At 37.6% G+C, this 24,115-nt stretch overlaps 1 protein-coding gene and 1 non-coding gene across 2 annotated transcripts; one reads left to right on the top strand and one right to left on the bottom strand.

Moving 5' to 3' along the window:
• Positions 1–1,369: 1,369 nt before the first annotated feature.
• LOC118490849 lies at positions 1,370–1,476 on the bottom strand. Its single transcript, XR_004890074.1, has one exon. It is a non-coding gene; the product is annotated as a small nucleolar RNA R71 (small nucleolar RNA).
• A 12,719-nt stretch (positions 1,477–14,195) lies between these two features.
• On the top strand, positions 14,196–22,589 carry LOC110928508 (glutathione hydrolase 3). The gene is made up of 7 exons (XM_022171519.2): positions 14,196–14,393; positions 15,015–15,367; positions 19,606–20,124; positions 20,275–20,510; positions 20,590–20,854; positions 21,065–21,202; positions 22,168–22,589. The coding sequence occupies exons 1-7, from the start codon at positions 14,279–14,281 to the stop codon at positions 22,432–22,434; spliced, it is 1,893 nt and encodes a 630-aa protein (XP_022027211.1). The 5' UTR covers positions 14,196–14,278; the 3' UTR covers positions 22,435–22,589.
• Positions 22,590–24,115: the final 1,526 nt, after the last annotated feature.

Below are 24,115 nucleotides of genomic sequence, written 5' to 3'. Positions count from 1 at the left end.
ATTGTATCCTTGCTGACTCAAACTACTGGGTTGAGGGTAACGTTGCCTTCAAAAGAGGGGCCTACTACAATAACTAAGATAATCTCTTAAACAAGTGCAAAAGTGCGAAAATAATCAAAGGTTACACTACACACGAGTCGGATCCAAGTGATTCATCTTGTCTATCTGCTTTTAATTTTATTTTACTTTTCAGCATTTTAGTTAGTTTTATTTTTCTAGTTTAAAAACCTTTTTTCTAACATTTTAATTTGATTAGACGTTGAGGATAAACCGGTACTAAAAGCTCTTGTGTCCTTGGAGGACCTCGGTATCTTACCAACACTATACTACGTCCACGATGGGTGCACTTGCCCATATGTGTGTTTAGTGTTAGTGAATATCGTGTTTATAAATTTAAAACTTGGCTAAAAAGTGTAAAAAGGGCTTAAAATATACACCTAAATTATATACACACTTCACACGCATCAAGTTTTTGTCGTCGTTGCCGGGGACACAAGAATTTTAAGAAAGTTAGGAATCAGCGGCCTAATCATTTTTTTTCTATTTTATTTTTATTTTTTTAGGATTTTCTTAATTTTTCAGCTTCTGCAGAGCTCAGCACGGGCCGTGCCTGGTCGGACACGGCCGTGCTCAGTAGTGTCACTGGCAGTTTTTATTTTCCGAGTTACAGAGAGCTGAGACGGGGCCGTGTCAGTGCAACACGGGGCCGTGTCCAACTTCCCAGTAATAGGGATCCGGAAAACAATCACTGTATCTCCGACCACGGGCCGTGTTCACTGAGCACGGGGCCGTGGTGAACTTTCTGACCAACATTCTTTTCTGTTTTCATTGCAGGACTTGGAACCCATGCACCACATCTGAACTTTCTACGTAGTGTATGAGCTCCAGTTCTAGTAGAGACATAAATGAACCTCTAGAAGAACCCGAACGCTTTCTCAGAAAAAGACTTAAAGCTAAAAACCAAGAGAAAGTTTTGGGGGACCCACTTCCAATGGCGGACCAACGTACCCTCATGGATTACCTACGACCCACAGTGGGTAATCTCGGCGCCGCTATCAATGCCCCGAATGTTGAAGCTAACAACTTCGAACTTCGGCCACATTTGATACAGATGCTTCAGAACTCCGCAACCTTCCATGGGCTTGCGGACGAGGATCCCCATCTACATATTACTAATTTCTTAGAAATATGTGATACCTTCCGGATCAATGGAGCATCAAACGACGCCATCCGCCTTCGGATGTTTCCATTTTCACTAAAAGACCGAGCAAAGGCTTGGCTCAATGCCCTCCCAGTTGGCTCGGTAAACACCTGGGATGAACTAGCCCAAAAGTTTCTATATAAATATTTCCCTCCTGCTAAAACGGCTAAATTAATGACTGAAATTAATACATATTCACAAGAGGATGGGGAATCCTTGTATGAAACTTGGGAAAGGTTCAAGGAGCTATTGCGAAAGTGTCCTCATCACGGTCTTGTGGTATGGCAACAAGTATCCACTTTCTACAATGGGTTGTTGCCACACACAAGACAAGCACTTGACTCTAGCTCCGGGGGACTTTTAGGTAATCGCCGCCCACATGAAATATACAATCAAATTGAGGAAATTGCTAAAACCAATTTTCAGTGGCACACTCCCGAGGCAATAAATCTATTGCCCCGGGCGCCATAAGGTTGATGAAAGCACTTCTTTACAAGCCCAAATCGAGGCCCTTTCTTCAAAAATCAAAAAGTTCGAAATGAAAAAAACGGTCTCGGTTATGGCTTGTGAAGGGTGTGGTGGGCCACATGAAAGTTGGAGTTGTATGAAAGAAAATGATGATCACCAGAGTCGGTAAACTACATTGATAACAGACCTAGGTCGTCGGGTCCTCCAACGGGTACCTACAACCAAGGATGACGTAACCACCCTAACCTTGGTTGGAGAGAACCCGACAATAGTAGTAACCAACAAAACCTAAACCAACGAACAAACTTTCAACAACCAAGAAACGAGTCACAAAATTTCCCTCAACAACAAGGTGGCGAGAAAGGCTTGAAGAGACTATATCTCGCCTCATCTACGATACTGAAAAGAAAAACTCGGATCGATTTCAACAATTGGAATCGAATTTTAGAAATCAACAAGCTAGTATACAAAACATTGAAAAACAAATAAATCAATTAGCTCAAAATTTCTCCGAGAGACCACAAGGCGCGTTACCAAGTAATACCGAAACAAACCCAAAAGCACAAGTCCATCTCATAACATTGAGAAATCGTACCGTGGGTTCCGAAGAAGCTCCACCACCACCAACTGAGGGAAGCACAACACCGCCCCAACAAGAGAAGGCTTCCCCTCTAATTCAAGAGCCTACTAAGGCTCCTCCGGTTCCATACCCCGGTAGGTTAATTCGCCAAAAGACCAATGAGCAATTCGCAAAATTCGAAAATTTACTAAAACAATTGCATGTTAATATTCCATTTATTGAAGTCCTAACTCAAATGCCTAAATACTCAAAATTCATGAGGGACTTCCTCACTCATAAAAGGAAAATTGAATCATTGCAATTAGTTAACTTAGGCGAAGAATGCTCCGCCCTTGTACTCAACAAACTCCCACAAAAGAAGATTGATCCTGGAAGCTTCACGATTCCTTGCTCGATCGGGGAATCCCCCGTTCGTAATGCACTAGCCGACCTTGGGGCTAGCATTAACCTCATGCCTGCATCAATGTTCAAACCACTCGGCCTAGGAAAAACAAGCCCGACCAAGATGAGTATACAACTTGCCGATAGATCCGTTAAATACCCGCAAGGTGTCGCTGAAAATCTATTGGTCAAAGTCGACAATTTCGTCTACCTGGCCGACTTTGTCATACTAGATATGGAAGAGGACACCGAAGTCCCCCTCATACTAGGGAGGCCATTTCTAGCCACTGCACAAGCAGTGGTAGATATGAATGACGGAACACTTATTTTGAAGTTTGGGGATAAGGAAGTGATGTTTGGGGTTGGGAAGAGAGTAGAGGACGATGACCCGGTCAACTACATGAAGGTCATTGATTCGAGTTTGGAGGATGCTCTCCGACAGTGCAACATGGGATGCAAAATATCCCGTTCGGATAACATGTGACCTGACTTTGGGTCTAGCCAAGGACCCTTATAAACGTGGCGCACCACGGAGGCATTTCGTGGAACTATCCTTAGTTTAGCTTAGATTAATTTTTAGTTTAATTTTAATTTTTAGGAATAAAACACACTCGGGATGGTGAAGGATAACAAGGGAAATGAGAAACATCACCCCATGCACAAAAACAGGGCTATCCGACAAAAATTTCTTCATTACAGCAAGTTCGGCACGACCCGTGTCCACCCGACACGGACCCGTGCTGCACAATCTGCAGAAAACGCCCAGTTCAGGTAACTGGACACGGGCCGTGTTCACTGAACACGCCCTCGTGTCCAGGCTTCTGTTTCTTTTTACAAACTTTTGTTACTGGCACTTGAACACGGGGCCGTGCCCGGTCACCACGGGGCCGTGTCCAGAGTACCAGTAACATAAAATTTTGCTTTTAACACCCTTTTACACATTCAATCAACCTAAAAACTTATTTTTGGGACACATTGAGGACAATGTGTAATTTAAGTGTGGGGGGATGCTAAAACTTTGAATCTTGCAAGTCCTAATTAACAAACCTTACACAAAACTCTATTGGAACCGCTAATCACCCCAAATTTTTTTCAAAAAATTTTCATTTTGTTTTTACTTGTCTAGGTTTAAGTTGGGAATTTCAAGTTCTAACAAGGTTATATTTTTACAAATTTACAACCGATAGCGTCGTGATAAAAAGAACCAACATAAGAAAATTACGAAACGACATGACAAGCTTAGTTAAAATTTGATTATGTATACTTGATCACATAAAAACCCATTCCCACAAAAGTGAGTTTTGAGCCTTTATTGAGCATACAAATACATATCTTTACACTAAATGCTCATTTTTCGTTTCTTGTGTGAATAGCCGCTTGGTTCTTACGACTCTAGAACTTGCCACGACAATACATTCCCGGTCCTTACCAACTTAAACCCGAGTAAGTAAATGATGGAGGCATTAGGACTAACCCTTTTTTCTTTATACACCATTATTTTTCAACTTTTTTACCACCTACCCAAAATCCCCCTAGTTAACCCCTTTGAGCCTAAACCTTTTCATTTCTTAACCCAAAAACAAACACCCTTTTTACCCACCAAAACCCTTTTTATTTTAACCCTTTCTTTTAGTAACAAAGCTCGGTTTTTCTTATGACTTGAAAAAAATAATAATAATAATTTTTTGATGATGAAACCAAATAAACAAACAAGTTCATCAAAAATATCTTTGTTTGAAAGAAATGGTTCATCAAAATAAAATAAAATTGTGAAAAAAATAAAAAGTCTTTAAAAAACTGACGCTTTTTACGCTTTTAGCCCTTTTACTAACCACTAACCCAACAACCCACCTTTAGCCCAAGCCTAACCCTTCACCCAAAAAAAGTCCTCTTGATATTTACAAAGGTATATAGTTAAAAAGGTGGAAGATTGATTGCTTCTCAAGCTTATGGTAGGAGTAAGTTCCATGCCGCTCTCGAGTGATTCACTAAAAAAATACACCTTCGGCCGAGTGTTGAGTGATCCCCCGTGAGGTATGTGAACTTGTATATAAATAGAATTTTAAAAAGGCATATTATGCCCTAATAAGTAATTTATCTTATGAAACGTTTTTAATAAATCATGACGAATAGGATTGTAAATAAATAAAAATAGAACTTTAATAAAGAATCTTGAAAATCCCGACACTCAATGATAAGCCCAAAAACCTTCTCTTCTACCCATTCCATTTGGGAGTGAAAAAGCCACATTATAAAGAGTTTTGCTTGAGGACAAGCAAAGATTCAAGTGTGGGGGTATTTGATGGGCACAAAATGCATCATATAAATTACATCAATTGTGGCATAAAACTAACCCTTTTTTAGTACTAATGTTGGAAAAAGTGTGCATTTGTCTTCCTTTTGTATTTTCAGGATTAAATGAGCTCAAATAAACAAAAGAAGCAAAAAGGCAGCTAAATCTAACATAAATACAAGAAAAGGAACAAACGTAGCATGCCCGACCTCCCGACAGCATCTTCCCAAGAAAAACAAGAAGACAGAAGACTGAACACGCCCCGTGCTCAGTGAGCACGGGGGCGTGCCCAAGTGTCAGCAGAAAAGACAAAGTGGTAGAAGCTTCCATCGCCCACCACGGGGCCGTGCTCAGCGGACACGGGGCCGTGGTCAACTATAAGATTCGCGGAATCCAGGCAAATCTTGATAGTACAGATATGCTTCTGCACACGGGGTCGTGCTCAGCGGACACGAGGGCGTGGTCAACTAATGCAGACAAACTGCATTTAATGAAGAAAGAGAGGAGGATGGACACAGGGCAGTGCCCAAGCTTCTATTCAGCCTATAAATTGGAGTGCTTGGAGCTCTTGCAACTCATCCCTTGGCACACCACCTCTCTCACACTTCACCCACCACCCACCACCATCACAACACCATCATCCACCACCGTCATCCATTGTCCATCAAAGAGTGTGTGAGTCGTCTCGGGATCCAAGATTGATCGTAAGATTTCTTGACAATCAAAGGCCATGTTTGCCTAAGTCTCTTACATCACTTGGTGAAGACAAGTGTCTAGTGTAATAATTTTTATTTTTAATCTTTTGCACTTTTAATTGGTTTTGTATTAATGACTTTAATTACTAGTTTCTTATGTTGAAGGTGATTCTTCCTTATCGTTTGCCCGTGGTGTCTTGGCATTATTTTACTGTCTATATAAAATAAAATATTTTCACCATTCTTATCTCCACGGTCTATATGGAGGTATGTTGGCTACCTGGTCGGGGGTTAAGGGAACGGTTTGGTAAGAGTCTTGCCATTGTTCAGTGTATAGATCCTGCAAAGGACCTGGGTCAAATTTAGTAGGACCTCCTTCAATACCCAACGGTATTGGATGGCGGGGGTCCAAACTCTTTGATCCCCTCATAAGTTAAACTACTATTAAAATTTTAACCCGACTACTTAGGACTGTATCCTTGCTGACTCAGACTATTTAGCCGAGGGTAATTCGCCTTCAAAAGAGGGGCCTACCACATTATGCATTAATAACTTAATTAATTATCTTTCAATAATCTGACCCTTTAGGATTGTATCCTTGCTGACTCAAACTGCTGGGTTGAGGGTAACGTCGCCTTCAAAAGAGGGGCCTACTACAATAACTAAGATAATCTCTTAAACAAGTGCAAAAGTGCGAAAATAATCAAAGGTTACACTATACACGAGTCGGATCCAAGTGATTCATCTTGTCTATCTGCTTTTACTTTTATTTTACTTTTCAGCATTTTAGTTAGTTTTATTTTTCTAGTTTAAAAACCTTTTTTCTAACATTTTGATTTGATTAGACGTTGAGGATAAACCGGTACTAAAAGCTCTTGTGTCCTTGGACGACCTCGATATCTTACCAACACTATACTACGTCCACGATGGGTGCATTTGCCCGTATGTGTGTTTAGTGTTAGTAAATATCGTGTTTATAAATTTAAAACTTGGCTAAAAAGTGTAAAAAGGGCTTAAAATATACACCTAAATTATATACACACTTCACACGCATCAATTGGTCTGTTAAACGCGTATTTGTGCATAAAATTTGTTTGTAAACCGATTTAACATAATACAGTAACAGAAAATGTTATACAAAAATGAAAACAGAAAGTAAAATAGCCAAACAGTCAAGTAAGGACAACCCAGGTGTGCCGACTCAACATAGAAGGCGTGAACAAAGTGTTGGAGGCTGGACGGGGTTAACTTACTTTGTGACTAGCAAATTGTTTGGTGTTAATCACTGATGAACTGACATCGAACAGAAATGAAATCGAAAACGAAAACACATTAAACAATCCCTTTCGTGCGAGAGGGGTGCCCTGTCGTGCGAAAGGGAGACCCTTTCGTGCTAAAGGTTCCAGTTTGTCGAAAAACGTTTGTTTGATCTATCCAAAACAAATCATTCCTTGGTGGAAATTTACCCTAACGCAAACCCACAACTACGAACTGTGTTGAGGGTCTGACGGGTACCAGATTCCATCAAGTTTGTACAGAAATTAAAACGAAATGTATGAACAAGTTGTAAAAACATCAAAATTTGTAAATCTTGATTTGAATCTCATATGTGGTGAGGTTTCAACATCAGTTTGCCCAAGCAAACTCGTGAAAACCATCCATGAGACATATTCAAACCAAAGGTTTTGTAAAAAGTTAGAGAATTGGAATTAAAATGCAAGAAATGTAAAGGAAAATGAATGGAAAATGAAATAAAATCAATACCAAGCTTCTGATCATGAGAGGGAGAGTTCAGAGCGTTTGGGAGAGAGTTGTGATACTGAGCAAGCAAAATGAGTGAAGTACTGCACCTATTTATAGGTAAAGTGTAACACCTCGAATTTTTGCGTCCAATAATGTGTTAACACGTGTCATTTGATTACACGTGGCATTTATATTAAATAAAGGACTAATTTTGACAAACCTTGAAAGTATATAAATTCGAGGGTTATAAATGTCAACAAGGGTAAATATACTGTATAGTAACCCTAAGTAATGCTTGAACCTTCAAACGAATGAATCATGAATCGTACGGAAGCGAAACACGAAAGAAAGTGAGAGATTACAAAGCTACATGGGGTTAACTGTGTCAACATGTTTAATTATACCTCTGAGTGACCCTTTAACGTTCCCAAGGCTTCGTAACGGTATTATACACTCACTAAAATATAATATATAAATTTCGCGAAGTTTCGTTATGAAACGAGAAAGTTACGATCGAATTCGTAGAAGAAGGGTTAAAAGCGTCAATAATGAAAGTTAAGGCTTTCTGAATAATTAATAAACTAAATAGGGACTTAACAACGCGGGTAAATAACACGAGGCCCCTATCGGTAAATAACCGAGGGCCAAACCGCAAAGTTACCCCTTCAAAACCGAAAGGTCAGGTAAATCATTACGAAAGATTTCGTTATTAATTACCAGGATTTCGTAATCATAACAAAAGATTTAAAATTTCTGAAATTATAACCTCTCGCGACCTGCGTGAAGGTTAGGGATAAGTTGAGGCGGGTCGCGAGCCTCCTGTTTTACGCGTCTGATATTTGAATATCAGGCGACCCGCATTATAAACGCATGGAACTCCCATGCGGGTCGCGTAAAGCGCCCAGATGCAGAAAGTTGTAACATTTTGCCTTTTGGAGCCTTTGAACGACCAAACAACCAATTAATGGAGCATGGGTGCCCCCTACTCGACCCATATCACTTAGGGACACCTGCCCATGATCCATGATCAAATGTAGACTGAGTTGTGATGATCTTGAGGGCTTGTGAACACTATAAATAAGCACCTTTGGTTCATAAGTTCACCACACCTCAAACTCTTCTATCTGATCAATCCAAAGGCCCTCTAGCATTCTCTACTGCTCTCTAAGCAAGTTACCACTTCTGTAAGTCGTTCATAACCATTTTGGTCTGCATTTTCATAGTTATAGCTCATAAACACAACCGTCGTAACTAACGGTTGTCATCACAATAACTTGCAAATGGTTCAGTCTTATGACGAATCAAAAGTGGTTTTGAGTTGGTATTTATGTGGGTAATAAACCTCTAAAAGGGTTCCCCCTGATCACCACTCTAACTATGTCAAATATCGAGTCAAACGCGCACTTAAAAAGTCAACAGAAAGCTATTTTAGCGATTTATGCATAATCTGTAATGTACATACTAAGAAACCTGTTTTGACACTCATAAAATATGATATTAAGTATATAAACCTGTTTGCGCTCGTTTGAATCGACCATTTGCTATATTGAACCGGTTCGGAGCCGAATGTCGCAAAAGTTTGACTTTTGCTTTGACTTCAGTTCTGACTCGTTTTAGTAAGGTATAGGCATACCTTAGGACTCTCTTAGGACCAGGTCACATGTTGGTATAAACCTCTGTGATCGGTTCATGAGTTATCCGAGTCTTTTACGCATTTCCGTTAATCGCCTAAAAGTTGACCGTAACGCCATTTTGAAAATAAAACAAGTATTTCGGACACGTGAATGGACCAGAACCTTGCTTATTAAATTATAAGCCTGTCCATAAAGTTTCACGTCAATCCGAGGTCTAGAATGAGAGTTATGCTAAATGGCGCATTTAAAGTAAACTTTAGCAATTAACGGCGCAATTAGCATAACACCTATCTAAACCAAGATTTCGTCACCAAAACTTTTACCCACTGTATTAAAATAATATTTTGGGAATTTTAAAGATTTTTAATAATTTTTACCTCGCTCATAACCTGCGGTTATGGCTACGGTTCGGTAAATACCGAATATGCCCTTTTCGGCCAAAACATGAGTTCTACAAGGTCTTTTGACCCGATTCCAGTTGCTACTGATTTTAAATAATAAATAAAGTATTTTAAGCTTTATAAGCTGTTCGGGAAACTCAGATTTCCTGTAGAACTCGAAAAGCTCTTTTAAAAATCTTTAAAATAACCGAAAAGTCCCCACGGGGCGTAATATCAACTTAAACTCGTTACGGGCATCACGGGAGGTATCCTACTGATACCACAACCTCTTTAAGGCATATTGACTTAGGAAATGCGTACGACTCTCATGGTTAACCGTTTCGCCTATTGCGCGCACGGTTCGGCTTATGAAACTAGTTTTCATAAATTAGCCGATACGGGTCAAATTATATTATTTGAACCCCAAAATCCAGAGTGTGAACCTTGAACCCATATAAAACAAGTCTCTGAACTTGTTTGGGGCAGAATCACATTCCATTCTCGGTTTTCGCCTTTTCACGCGATTAAACCGCATTCACATATCGGAACCAACCGGTCTAGGCTACGGCCATTATAACGACTCGTTAGGATTCTAAGAGGTTAATTAAAACCTTCGTTCCAGATTAGGAGCCCCAGTAAAAGCTATCGGTGATTTAATCCAAATTAAGGAAATATACTTGCAAAGGTAAATACTTTAACTTATTTCCCCTATATGGGCTTGGGTTACGGTATGTTAATACCGCTTGATTGAGCATTATATTCTTCCATCGCTTAGGTGGTTAATTAAATAATATGATCGGCTCATTTAAACAGTTTTGTTTCTTAAAAGCCTTTGGGGGGTTTAATGACCGTTGTCCCGGATATCCTTGGCATCATTTTACGAAATGGCCACGACCATCGACATCCCGGTGTAGGCGTACACCCGGTATATATTGTCGACATTAAATTAAAGACGTAGCCGTTGATTTTTATACTACGGTTTTACGCAATGTGGTGAGTCTATAAATCTTTAACCCGGCACGACCCGGGCTACTGAACGCATAAAAGAACATGTAAAACGTTCACAAGATTTTAATAATTTTCCCAAGTTATAAAAGAGTTTGTGCCTTGTGCATTCAAATCAATTTTAATAAACATTTTCAAATGTGTCAGTTGAATGTATTTACCAGTGTAAACTGACGTATTTTCCCCAAAAAGATTAAGTGCAGGTACTATACGAAATGGGCTGGTATAGGCGTCCTAAGCATCGTACATAGTCTCGCAAACTCGATGCTGCATCTGAATGAACAATATTTATTACTTTTTGATCCGCTGTGGATATATTCAACTTCTGTAATACATTTGATAATTACAACCAGAGGTTGAAGTTTATATATTTATCTTAAGCTTCCGCTGTGCATTATATAATTGTGTGGTTTAACTATATTGTTGCCAACATCGTCACGGTAATCCCCCACCGGGCCCACTGGTGAGACACGTGGAAATCGGGGTGTGACATAAAGGGTGAATTTGGAGCGACAGGGAGACTGGGGCGATAGCGCCCTTTCGCACGAAAGGGGCCTTTCGTGCGAGAGGTCCTTTCCCTTCCTCTCAAAAGTCCGAGTTCGATAAGTTCGCATGTTTTAGCCGGTTTTACTTGTAATGAGCATAAATGTATACAGTACGAGAATAAAACATGTATAATGGTGTTTAAAATATTTATTTTGAGTATAAACATGCACACAAGTCTAACATGAATGTGAATAAAACACTTTAATTTTAATTATGATCAATAGTCTCGGATTACAAATTGAAATGAAATAGAATACAACATGAGTACAAGTTCCTAAAAATAGAGTTTACAACAATACTTCCTAAATATGGAAGTACAAATATGTGAAGCGTTACAAGCCATCTTTTGACCATAGATTAAACCAGAAACCAACACAAAACCCAAAACAATTGGCGATAAGAAAACCCCAAAGGGTTAACCATCGTATGACCCTATACACTATCGAAGCTGTTAGGATCTGAGTTTGATAAGATTGTGTTTGTTTAACTAAAATGAAGATGAATCAGAAATAATTGCAACAAAAATAGATGAATAAACTTTCAACACAATCAAAAAGAGAATTGTTTTAAGCAGAACATGTTTAACATGAAATCGAATGATTATATTTATTACAATCTTCAATTACACTGCATGCATGCATACAATCTCCCCCTCAGCCTGAGCTCACAGTGAATGTTCGTACATAATGACTTTGTGATGAAGAGAGCTAATAGAACAGTACAGGGTACTGTTCTATTTATAGTACAGAACAAACCACTGAAGCATCTTTGCTGACGTCACCATGAAAGTGACATCTAACTTCCTAACAACTTAAAACCACTGCCTATTACAAACACTGCTAGACTAAACTACTGATTTCAGTAATACAAAGAAATAAACTTAAACTACTGCTTCTCATTCCACTGTTATACTCCTAGCAGTGCTTTGTGTCTTCAGCAGTACTTGAACCATGACAGCAGATTGAGCATCAGTACTTGGTCTTCAACAATCTTTAGTGATCAGCAGCTGTTTGTGAAAGGCATTACTTAGAGGTCATCAGATGTTAGGACACTTTAAGAGGAGAGATCTGATGCAAACAACTACTTATTCTGAATCCACTGATTTGATCCAGTTTTGGCTTTAATCAACTGTTCCTTTGTAGGGTTCAATCCCAACAGAAACCAACACGAAACCAAAGATGAAAACCCCAAAGCAGATGACCTCATCGTGAGTCGTGACAACCGGTCGCCAAAAAAGAATACAACGAATAATTGTGGAACAGCAGCATAACGATGGGTGCTGAGGGGAGCTTTGGAAAAGAGGAGATGAAAGACACAAATGGGTGGTCTACGATTATATAATATACCCAATAAATGTACAACATCACAATACCAAAGTACAAGTTTTGTTTTATGTTTGTACCAAATTGCAGGCGGTTTCCTTTGCCTTTAAATTTGATGAGTTTTGTCCTTAACGTTTCAAAATCCTGCACGTAATGTCCTTTAGCCCTAACTCAGTCAGATTTTTTGTTAAATATGGTCACGTGACTTGCACATGAGCGTATCTTTGTCATTTTACCTCCTTAGGGACTATTGAGTAAATAACTTGATATTCAAGGGACTAATTGTGTAAGAAATAAAACATATTCTCTCTCCCTCTCCATCCTCTCCCCCCTCTCTCTCTTCACCCACTACCACCACCTCCACCTCCCACTACCAACACCCACCGCCGCAACTTCCTACCACTACCCTTCAGCCGTCGCCACAACCTCCCACCACCAACCTTCAGAAGCTACATCCCATCTCCCACCACCACCAACACCCGACCACCACCGCTTCCATTGCTCAGAGCTGAACCACCATCACCGCCAAAAATTTACATGCTCAGTTTGCACCCCTCCATAACCATACACAACAAATGCAAAACATACATTCAAACAAATCATACACCACTACCAGACTATCACTATAAAATTATCAAAACTGAAAACCCAAATGCAATCATGAACCGAAATCATACACAAATCTGAACCACTTTCACAAATAGATTCAAAACATTAAATCAAGTATAGAACAAGAATAAATCACCTGAAACCTGCATATATAATAATCATTCCCAAACATCTTTCGCATCGATTCAATCTTTCGAACTGTTATTCAGTTGTTCAGTTCTTCAATTGTGAAAAAATAGGGCAAAATATGCAATCGAAATCTGTGAAGATCTCGGCGCTCGATCTGGTGACTGCGTTGCTAAACGGCAAGGTTTTTGACACATCGAATGCATCGGAATCCGGTGAATCGACGGCGCCGATGACGATAGCGATGATTATGGAGAATCGTGAGCTGTTGATGATACTCACAACGTAAGTTGTGGTTTTGATTGGATGTGTTGTTGTTCTAGTATGGCGGAGATCGTCGATGAAGAAGTCTATGGAGCCGCCGGTGGTGGCTGTGCCGAAGAGAGTGCAGGAGGAGGAGAGGTGGAGCATCTGGTAGCGCCACGTGTACCAGAGCTCCGGGAAACCGTGTAGGAAGAGGATTGGTTGACCGGAGTTTGAGATCTGTGCTACGTGCGACGGGAGGAGGGATGACCGGTGGCATGGTGGTGGTGGTGCTCTAAGGTTAGAGAGAGAGAGTGTGTAGGCTGGAGAGAGAGAGAGATTACATGTTTTTTTATTATATTACATAATAGTCCCTAGACATTAAGCATTTACAAAATAGTCCACGTACTGGTGAAAAGACAAATATGCCCTCATGTGCAATGCACATGTCCATATTTAACTAAAAAATCTAACTAGGTTTTGTCTTAAGGTTAAAACGTGCAAGATTTTGAAACGTTAAGGACAAAGCTCATCAAATTTAAAGGCAAAGGACACCGCCTGCAATTTGGTACAAACATTGGGTCACTCAAAAAGAAAGTCATCGTTCAAAAAAAAAAATCGACCCATCAAAGGTTAGAATTTATTATTTTTTGCCGCATCCAGGTGAAGGGCGAATACGGGTGGCGTCGGTTCGTCTTGGATGAGTGGCGAGGTTTTACCAATTATTCTATTGCCGTGTCTTCGGGCGGGTGGAGGTCAGGTTTCCGTGCATCTGAGAGAGCCAAGGGGCTGGCGACGATCGAGTAGTCGACCTTGACCATAGCGCCAAGTAACACGGTAATTGACACGTCCTTCTTTTCCGTTCCAAAAAAAAAAGAAAAGTATTATCAAAGTAGGACCCATGTTGTCATTAACGTGGGGTAAGAAGCCATCTCTATTGGGTATAAGTATTTAATAAATCCTTGATTTCAACGACCACCAATGAATATTCACTGATTCAACCTCTTTCTTATCTTGTCCTAACTGTGTGTGTATGTGTGTCTGTGAGAGATATGGGTGAACAGAGCATCCAAACTCCATTTTTGAAACGTGGAGAAGAACACAAAAGCTGCAAGAAAATATGGAGATCTGTAATCTGGTTATTGATTTCACTCACAGCTCTAATTTGTAAGTTTTCAATCGTTTTAGACCCGTTTCAGCACGGAACCAAGGGAGGATCAAGAGGGTCTGCTAACTCTCCGATCACCTAATGTTGTCAGCCTTTTACTTTTTTCTTTTACAAATAAAAGTTTAGTATTTTTTTCTTTGAGTAAACTGCTAAAATAGTCTCTTAGGTTTGGTCACATTTAATAATTTAGTAAAAAACTCAAACCTTTTGAATCTGGGTCACTATGGTTTCAATTTTATTGTCATTTTCATCCAAAATCAAAATCTGGTCAGATTTTTCAGTTAACATCCAGCTTTATTGTCTTTTTCGTACCTTTTAATGAAGAGCAAAATGGTATTTTAACGATTTATTATAACAAATAAAAAAAATCTGACTATTTTGTCCTTCATTAAAAGGTAGGAAAAAGTAAAAAAAACTGGATGTTAATTGAAAAATCTGACAAGATTTTGCTTTTGAATGAAAATGGCAAAAAAACTGGATGTTAAAAAGTTCTAGTTCCGTCACTAACTTGTTTTATAATCCGAGCTGAGCTGAGTTGAGTTGGCTCGCTTAAACACCGAGTCTGACCCAACTTTTTTTTATAACTCGTGCATTAACAGTTGTAAAATCATTGTTTTCAGTGATCTACATTACCACAGGAGAAAACTCAAGTCCATTGAGTTTGTGGGTACAAGTGGGTGATGTCTTGAAGTCACATAAAGTGACAAATAAGGTACAATCCAGTGTCGCGGTCGAGTCGTTGGAAGCGGTGGTTGCGGCTGATGATGCTCGTTGTTCGGAGATTGGTGTATCGATTCTTCGAGCCGGTGGTCATGCGGTGGATGCGGCGGTTTCGGTTGCGTTGTGTGTAGGCGTGGTGAACCCGATGGCTAGTGGCATTGGTGGTGGAGGGTTCATGGTGGTCCGATCAGCGGCTACATCGCGATCACAAGCATTTGATTTTAGGGAAACCGCTCCCGCGGCTGCTTCACAGGTTAACTCTTTTATAATGTTTTGCTAATTGGACCGGACCGGATATCAAATCGGAAGCACTGAAAGTTTAATGGTCAGGCTCACAAAGTGTCAAACCAAAACTGGATGGCGTCATATTAATTTTATAAAATATCTAAACGCTATTTATATATTAACTATATTATATTGGATATATATAAAGTAATAAAACAAAAATATATTATTTAAACAAAATAAAATGGTAAAAAGATTTTTAGATTTTTTTTTGAATGGTGACTTTCTCTCGTTTCATTTATTTTCATCTAAAAAAACAAAATGAACTGCTGGTTGAACTGGACCACCAACTGCTGGTTGAACTGGACCACCTGGGAAACCATGACTCGTTAAAAACGTGCTGGGACCAACCCATGTGAAACGATCAGTCAATTACGTTGGTAATAAGTAATACATATTATGATATTAACGTTGTTAATATAATATGCAACTCGTTACAATATATTATTTGTTAAGAATTTTTATAATGTATAGATAGTCAACTCTTTATATAATATAAGAAACTTTATAGTTGTTAAATATTAATATAATATAATCATACGACTTATACGCCTTTATACCGTCTCTCTTTATACGAATAATAAAGAAATACATCCAATGCTATTTGACATTCTCACATTTCATTTATTTTCATCTAATGTCACGTGACATTCTCTTATTTAATTTATTTATATATTAAATTAATAAAAGTAATGTATTAGCTTAATCTCTGATATTATTGAAGTATAATATAATATATAAATATAAATGATTGTTATACATTATCCCAATTTATCTTTCCGTCAATTTCTTTAACTTTTTTTAATGGTTATATGGATTTTGTTTTTGTTTTCTTTTTTTATTTATTAAAATATTTAAATTATAAACATTAAATAAATAAATGAGTATTTAAAATAAATTTATATTAAATTAATACTATATTGATATATTAGATTAATCTCTAATGTTATTAATTATTGATATATCTAAAAATATATAAAATATTGTTATATATTATCCCGATTTACCTTTGCGTCAATTTCTTAAATTTTATTTTTTTAAATATATCATTGATTTTGTCTTTGTTTTCTTTTTTCATTAAAATATTTAAATTATAAACATATAAATAATTTAATGAGTATTTACATTAAATTGACAAATAATTATATGAGTATTAAAATTAATTTTTATATAATCCTGAACTTATATTATAATTTATAATCAATAGTATTTAAGTTATTTCTAATTATTGTAGAAGATATTTGTATAGCATCTTGAGCTTGCATTTGATCAGTGGGATAGATTAATGGGACAGATTTGATTTACTTTAGTTATTAACAATAACAAATATATATTTTGAAGTAATAATTACTGAAATCCCCTGTGCGATACGGCGGGAATTCAATTTTGATCGATATCGGTTTGGTTCATTACGGTAATGACACTCTGTATAACAACCGATAGAAATCAAGTCGTTAAACTTCAGAGTATAAAATTTTTGTGGTCTTTTAAAAAAATGTTTCAGCTTTAATGTTCTTGTCACAAAAACATAAAAGAAAATAAAATATTATATTACATTAAAGTGAAAACGTTAAGAGATCTATGCTCAAACTGATGTTTAACATTTAAAAGTACTAGCATTTTATTCATGTTAGTGTTCCATTTCAAATTATATATAATTCAAGTTGTCTAAATTGTAAGTTTTAACTCATGTATTTAATAATAATACAATAATTATCCGTTATATATTGGCCTCTTAATATGTTTAAATTTATTTCAAAATTATTATATTTTTCTTTAAATTTCAAAGGAAAAATTTTGACATTTTCTTGATTACAGGTGGATTTAAACATTTTTTGTATGATATTTATCATCTTTAATGTACGTAAAATATTTTATTTATTCAGCTCATGTAATATATAGATTTATAACCTATTAAAGAAATATTTATATAATCACATAGCTTCAATTCAAATAACTCTTTTTAAAAATCCTGTCTTTTCGGATTTCATTTTAATAAGACAAAAAGGAAATCAGAAAAAGCATATCTTACCTATGGATTTCATTTTAATAAGACAAAAAAAAAAAAAAAAGAAATCAGAAAAAGTATATCTTACCTATAATTAGCAATATAAACTTTAGTTGGCTTGTTTGATTTTTGACCATCTTTGTAACTGTTTTGGTTAAGTATTCTTGAATCACTTCTATATGAACCGGTTAGTTTTAGCATTGGCAAACTGGATCTGTGATAGGGCCAGAGTTTTTCTATTTTTATTTTTATCTTACAAATTCTCATTTACTATTTCATACTCTCTATTTGGTTTTTAATCCAAACAAAGAGATAAAATAGTTTCATATTATATTTTAGTTTATTAAATAAAGAGATAAAGTAATCCATATTTTCCCTCTATTAGTTAATAAATTTGGTTCCTCTTACATAAACGCTATTTAATTTCTCTCTCTTGATTGGTGTTAAAACGAAAGTGTTGTGTGAAACTAGGTGAATGCTTATCACTCGGATATACCTTGAGTTAACGTGTCTGATAAACATTTATAGGTGTGTTTTACTTATGAACAACGTTAGGCCCATTTTTTCTACCATGGCCCTCGACTTTTCATGAACCATCGAGAATGGCCCTGGCCTATACAGAATTAAACCCAACTTAGTTTTTTGGGTCTTCTACGATGGTGAAGATGGATATAAACTAGATATGTCAAAGCTGATGACGTGTATATTTGTTTCAGTTATTTATTTTACATATAAAATCTATATATTTGTTATCAACTTATATGATTACGAATCCGTTGCAACATGTGGGTCCTCAATACTAGTTATATTTTACTTATTAAATTATTTATATGTATACAGCTATGAAAACAATGTTTTAATCAGTTATCAAACCCATATCATCACTAATGTGTTGTTGACTATTGATAACACAAAACATGTATTAAAAACTCTTTTCCACTGTTCTCTTTATCAAACATGTTGTTGCAATTTTTACTTAGTAGAGGAATATATGGATGGTAATCTTTATTTAAAAGGAATCTTTATAATGATTAAAGTATTAATAATCATATGACTTAAGTTACATCTGCATCTATGATTAAAGTATAAATAATGTATGGATGGTAATCTTAAATTAAAAGGAATCTTTATAATGATTAAAGTATTAATAATGTATGGATGGTAAGGCTGTCTACATTTACCCTCCTCAGACCCTACCTTAACTTTACTATTGATGGGATTTACTGAGTATGATAATGAAGACGACGAGTTAAGTTACAACTAGCACAAATAGTTCTAAAAAGCATGTCCTTTCCAATAACATTTTCAAAAGCCAAAAAAATCAGAAAAAGTATCTCTAACCTAATTATATAAACCATAATAGTTTTAATCAAACATAGTATATTAATGATTTAATAGATAGTAAATAAGCAAATAGCTTTACGGGGTCAATGTTGTTGAAACTGGATCAATTCTGTTGGTCAGATAGTTTGAGCTAGACGTGCAACCCTAAACCAGTTTGACACTGAAACCGACCCAAACCGAACTGGTTTGGACCCGATGGAGACCCAACCTGGTTCAAATCCGGTTGAACCCAGAGGTTTGAGACCGGTTTGTAACCCTCTCATTTGAAACCGGTTGAACCTGAATTGACCCCGGTAAAAACCCTCTCAAAATTGCTCAAAATAGATTTGAAACTGAACCGTACTTGGTCAACAAACCAATACAACCCGAACCGGTTTTGACTTTTTTGTACCAACCCAAACTGGTTTAAACCCTAGCCAGTTTAGACTTTGAACCCGATTTGTGCACCACTGGTTTGAACCAGCAAACCTTTTTAATGAGAATAATCTTTTAAATTACAAGACTTTAAAATCAGTCTCTTATAAAGGAAAGTGTGTTCAAGTAATTTAGGGTGATTTTGTGTTATATTTTATGAAAAGCCAAAGTAGTTACCTTTTCAAAAAAAAAAAAAAAAACATTATTTTTTATATGAAAAATACAACTTTTTAAGCTTTTAAATATAACCAACCCTGCAATATGGTTTTAAGTTTTACACTTTTATGTAATGTAATGTATAGATATTTTTAAAAATCAATTATGACGTAATCTTGTTTTTAAGACCAATCCCACTAATGATCGGTCTCATTTTCAAAACAGCCGTAAAAACAATAACTTATTAAAACTTGTTATTAACATGTTACTTGTTGATAACATAGAACATGTATCAAAACAATCTTGACAACAAGTATAACGGAGCACTCGCGGTCGGTGTTCCAAGCGAGATCGCTGGTCTTCGCAAAGCATGGTTAGAACACGGCCGACTGCCTTGGAAAACATTGTTCCAGCCCGCCATTCGTCTAGCAAAAGATGGGTTTATAGTCGCCCCTTATCTTGCCAGTTCAATCTCAAGTTACGCTGCAACGATTAAAAAAGACCCGGGCCTACAAAAAGTGTATGCTCCAAATGGGGAACTATTACAAGCCGGTGAGACATGTTATAACCACCAGCTCGGTTTGAGTTTAGAAGCTATAGCGGAAGGTGGTCTCGAGGCTTTTTATAATGGCCCTATAGGGGAGGCACTGGTTAATGATGTTCGTGCGGGTGGTGGCATCTTGACAATGGATGATCTAAGGAATTATGAGGTCAAAGTTACCGACGCGCTTGAGGTGAACACGATGGGGTTCAATATTTTCGGGATGCCTGCCCCGTCAAGTGGTACACTTGGGCTAGCTTTGGTAAGCTTTTATTTTCTTAAGTGTATAGATAAGACCAGACGCCATGCTGGCAAAACTTATCTGTGAATGTGGACTCAGTACTTAAAGTACTGCGTTCACACTACTTTTGGATATAAAAAAATATCTTTACTTACGACGTTAAAAACACAGGTATTGAATATTTTAAACGGGTATGAGAACACGGACGATGCGAAAGGAATGTTAGGCTTGCATCGATTCGTGGAAGCGTTAAAACATATGTTTGGTCTTAGAATGAACTTGGGTGACCCGGATTTTGTCGACATAAGCAAGACCGCTTCTGAAATGCTTTCCCCTTCGTTCGCGAAGAAAATTCAAGGCCGAATTTTCGACAACACCACTTTCCCATCAGAATATTACATGCCCGGGTATGTTCACATTCATTTATTCATTTCTTCGGTCGATAACCGGGCTAGTTAGCTTAAAACAGATTAATATGTTTATTAGGTGGAGTCAGATTCAAGACCATGGGACAAGTCATTTTTGCATAGTGGATGCAGACCGAAACGCCATATCGATGACCACCACCGTGAACTACCCGTTTGGTGGCGGTATGGTATCTCAAGCGACCGGAATTCTGCTAAACAACGAAATGGCGGACTTCTCGGTACCTACAGAAATATCTCCAGACAGCCTTCCTCCTTCACCTACAAACTTTATTGCACCAAACAAGAGGCCATTGTCTAGCATGACTCCAATCATCATAGTCAAGGTACAGTTTGACTTTGATAGTCAACTAAGAAACTTTCAAATACAAACTTTGCTACATTTGCATATGTTATGTGAAAAAATAATTATGAACATCAAAATTATATAACATTTGGTGCTACAAAAAGTCAAAGTTGATAAATTTCTTTGGGTTTAAGGACTGTTATGTTGACATAAAAAGTCAAAGGTTGACTGTTGATGACTTGTTTGACAGGATGGTCAATTGGCTGGGGTTATTGGAGGGAGTGGTGGATTGTACATAATTCCAGCAGTTTTACAAGTCTTCCTTAACCACTTCATTTTAGGACTGGAACCTTTAGATGCTGTTCAGTCTCCAAGAGTCTACCACAAGGTATTTTCAGTGTTTTTCTTATGAAACGCGAATTGCCCAATTGCGAGCAAAGTGGTGTCAATCGTGTCAGGTTAATGGGTTGGCGGGTTGAAATGTTCAACCCATACCCGACCCATATTATTATTCATGTTAAAGATTTCAACCCTAACCCGCACACATATAACTGCTGGTCAACCCAAACCATTTAACCCACATTTTTAAATGAGATACAAGTTGACGATTTATAATCGAGTCGTTGGGTTTTAAGCGGGTTATCGATAACATGTTTAATGTTGAGTATGAATGTGAGTGTGTGACAAGTAAATAATATAATGTGTCAAAACTAACATTATTATGACCGGCCATGTAAAATAGAAAGCGAAAAAACAAAAAAATATATTTAAGTTTTTTTTTATACATAGTTAAACGGGTTAACGGGTCAACCCGAACCCTACCTGTTTCAAATACGGGTCAACCCGAACCATTTTTTAAACAAGTCGTGCTAGTCGACCCAAACCTGTTTTTTCGTGTCGGGTTGACAGGTCATGTCGGCAAACCCACGCAGGTGGTGATTTCGACCCATCTATTTATGAATGAGTCGATTCGGGTTTTTATATTTTTTCAAACGCGTCAAATTAAAAAAAAAAATTAGTCAAACGGGAATGTATGAACCTTTTAAATTGGCGTATTAAAAGATTTAGATTATTGTTATCACAACAATATTATAGTTTTGACCCATACTGAGAAATGACCCGTTTCAACCTGACCCGTTTTGACCCATACTGAGAAATGACCTTTTTCAACCCGAAACTCTTTTTGATCTGCTATCCAACCCACCTATCACACCCATTTTGCCACCAATAGGGACGGTCAACGCTTCTGTTGGCGACCCATTGACTCAAACCGGAAATATTATATTATTATAATATTATTCTTTAAACTGTCTCATTTATCTCTTCTTGTTATGGTTGTTGTGTTTTATGCAGTTGGTGCCCAATGTGGTATACTACGAAAACTGGACAGTGATTGATGGTGATCATATCGAGCTTTCGGATGACGAAAAGGAATTCTTGAAAGAAAGAGGTCATGTATTGGAGGCAAAATCAGGGGGCGCGGTTAGTCAACTTATCGTTCAAACGTTAAAAACCCCATTCGAAAACAGAAGATTGTCTTATAATCATAAGCAGGTTTTCAAAGGGATGCTTACTGGTGTAAGTGATCCAAGGAAAGATGGCAAGCCTGCTGGTTACTGATTTTCAATTAGGATATTTTTGGTGTTTCATATTGTATTGTTGTAGGGGTGCTAAATGGGTTACACTAGTTGTATGATTAAATATTTATTTATATGTATTTAATCTAATAGCCATCATTATCATTTATATAACATGGATCAGAATATATTAAAACATATTATATAATTAGTTGGCAATTGTTGATGGACCATATTACCCTTAGGTTTCCTCTTGAATGTATATATAAGTAGATAACTAGAGAGGTTAAATGTTAGACACTAATAATAACATCACTATAATCGCCCCTCTACACCTCTCTCTCCATCTGAATTCCTTCCCTTGAATTCAGTTTCACCATCATCATCTTACACCCTAAGGAGGAACCAGATCGAGCTGACTATCATGTTGAACTTCATGGTTGCGTCTCTGACTGGATTCTCTGTTGGCCTGTCTGCGGTTATAGGTATTTCTATATGTTTTCCATTATGTTTATACAGAACTGATCAACATGTGGTATCAGAGCATATGTTGCTCAATCAGTCCTGTTTGTTGTAACAACCCGCACCTTCGTGCTTGTTACTCTCGTTACACTCGTTACGCCTAGCACCAGAGATTCGGATCATAATGTAACTATATCGCTTACAACGCAACTTCGTATATTTCACATACTTTCAACACGCTATATCGCACATCACAACGCATACTACACTAACGCTAACGATGACATCGCGTGAGTACTTAAGCTACTCCCCTCGCTTGTCGTAATGCAATACAAACGCTAATGATGACATCGCGTGAGTACTTAAGCTACTCCCCTCGCTCGTCGTGATGCGACGCAAACGCAACGCAAACTCGAAACGCAGTTACTTATGCTATGACCTGTTATATATAATAATGATAATAGATAAATGTAAATATCTGAGTATTAAACATGTGTAAACGCGCACTCGCTGGCACGCGCAACTCAATTTATCGCACTGAAACGCAACCTAACGCGACGCTACTTATCTCGCTATAACGCTTAAGGTACCCACAATGGTTAACACAACAAAACACGTCGAACGAAACGAAAGTTGGAAAACTAACAAACGAAATCCGGCTGTCCGAATGGACATCCGATCGAATGGACTTCCGTCTGGATGACCATCCACTCGGATGGCCATCCGATCGGATGACCATTCGACCGGAAGCCATCTGATCCATTCGACCGCCTTAACTTTCACCTTTGCCTATAAATAGGGCCATTGTGTCTCATTTCAACACTTTGGTTCTCTCACCCGATCACTCGCTCCCAAGTCACTTTCAGTCACTTTTCACCACGATTCAAGACTATTCCGTAAGTATTTCTCCCCCGAATCTTGTATAATCATCATCACCACACACTTTTGCATCATCTTCTTGTCAAAATCACACTTTTTCATTTTAAAATCAGCTGATTTGGACTCCTTGAAAGTGGTTCTCCCTCAGTTGCGTATGCAAACTATTGTGTGACATCATCTCCTCAAGATCTGTCCAGATCTAAAGGATTTCCACGCATTTAAACACGAATCTCAACAAGATCTAAACATTTTTCAACTGATTTCAACTTTTCTTCACTTTTACACCGAAAACCGATGGAATCCATACTCATTCAGACTCTCTACTCATTTTCTAGTTGAGAGCCGGCTTGAAAACGGATTTCCACCGGAGAGATGACCGATTA

This window comes from Helianthus annuus, chromosome 3 (assembly GCF_002127325.2).
Source record: "Helianthus annuus cultivar XRQ/B chromosome 3, HanXRQr2.0-SUNRISE, whole genome shotgun sequence".
Classification (NCBI taxonomy): domain Eukaryota; kingdom Viridiplantae; phylum Streptophyta; class Magnoliopsida; order Asterales; family Asteraceae; genus Helianthus; species Helianthus annuus.
Note: the sequence above shows the minus strand (reverse complement) of the source record. Positions and strands in the feature narration are given on the sequence as shown.

Coding starts and splice junctions, on each gene's coding strand:
- LOC110928508 (XM_022171519.2), top strand. CDS start 14,279: ATGGGTGAACAGAGCATCCAAACTCCATTTTTGAAACGTGGAGAAGAA. Junction 20,125..20,274: donor GTACACTTGGGCTAGCTTTG/GTAAGCTTTTAT, acceptor TTAAAAACACAG/GTATTGAATATTTTAAACGG. Junction 21,203..22,167: donor CTCCAAGAGTCTACCACAAG/GTATTTTCAGTG, acceptor TGTTTTATGCAG/TTGGTGCCCAATGTGGTATA.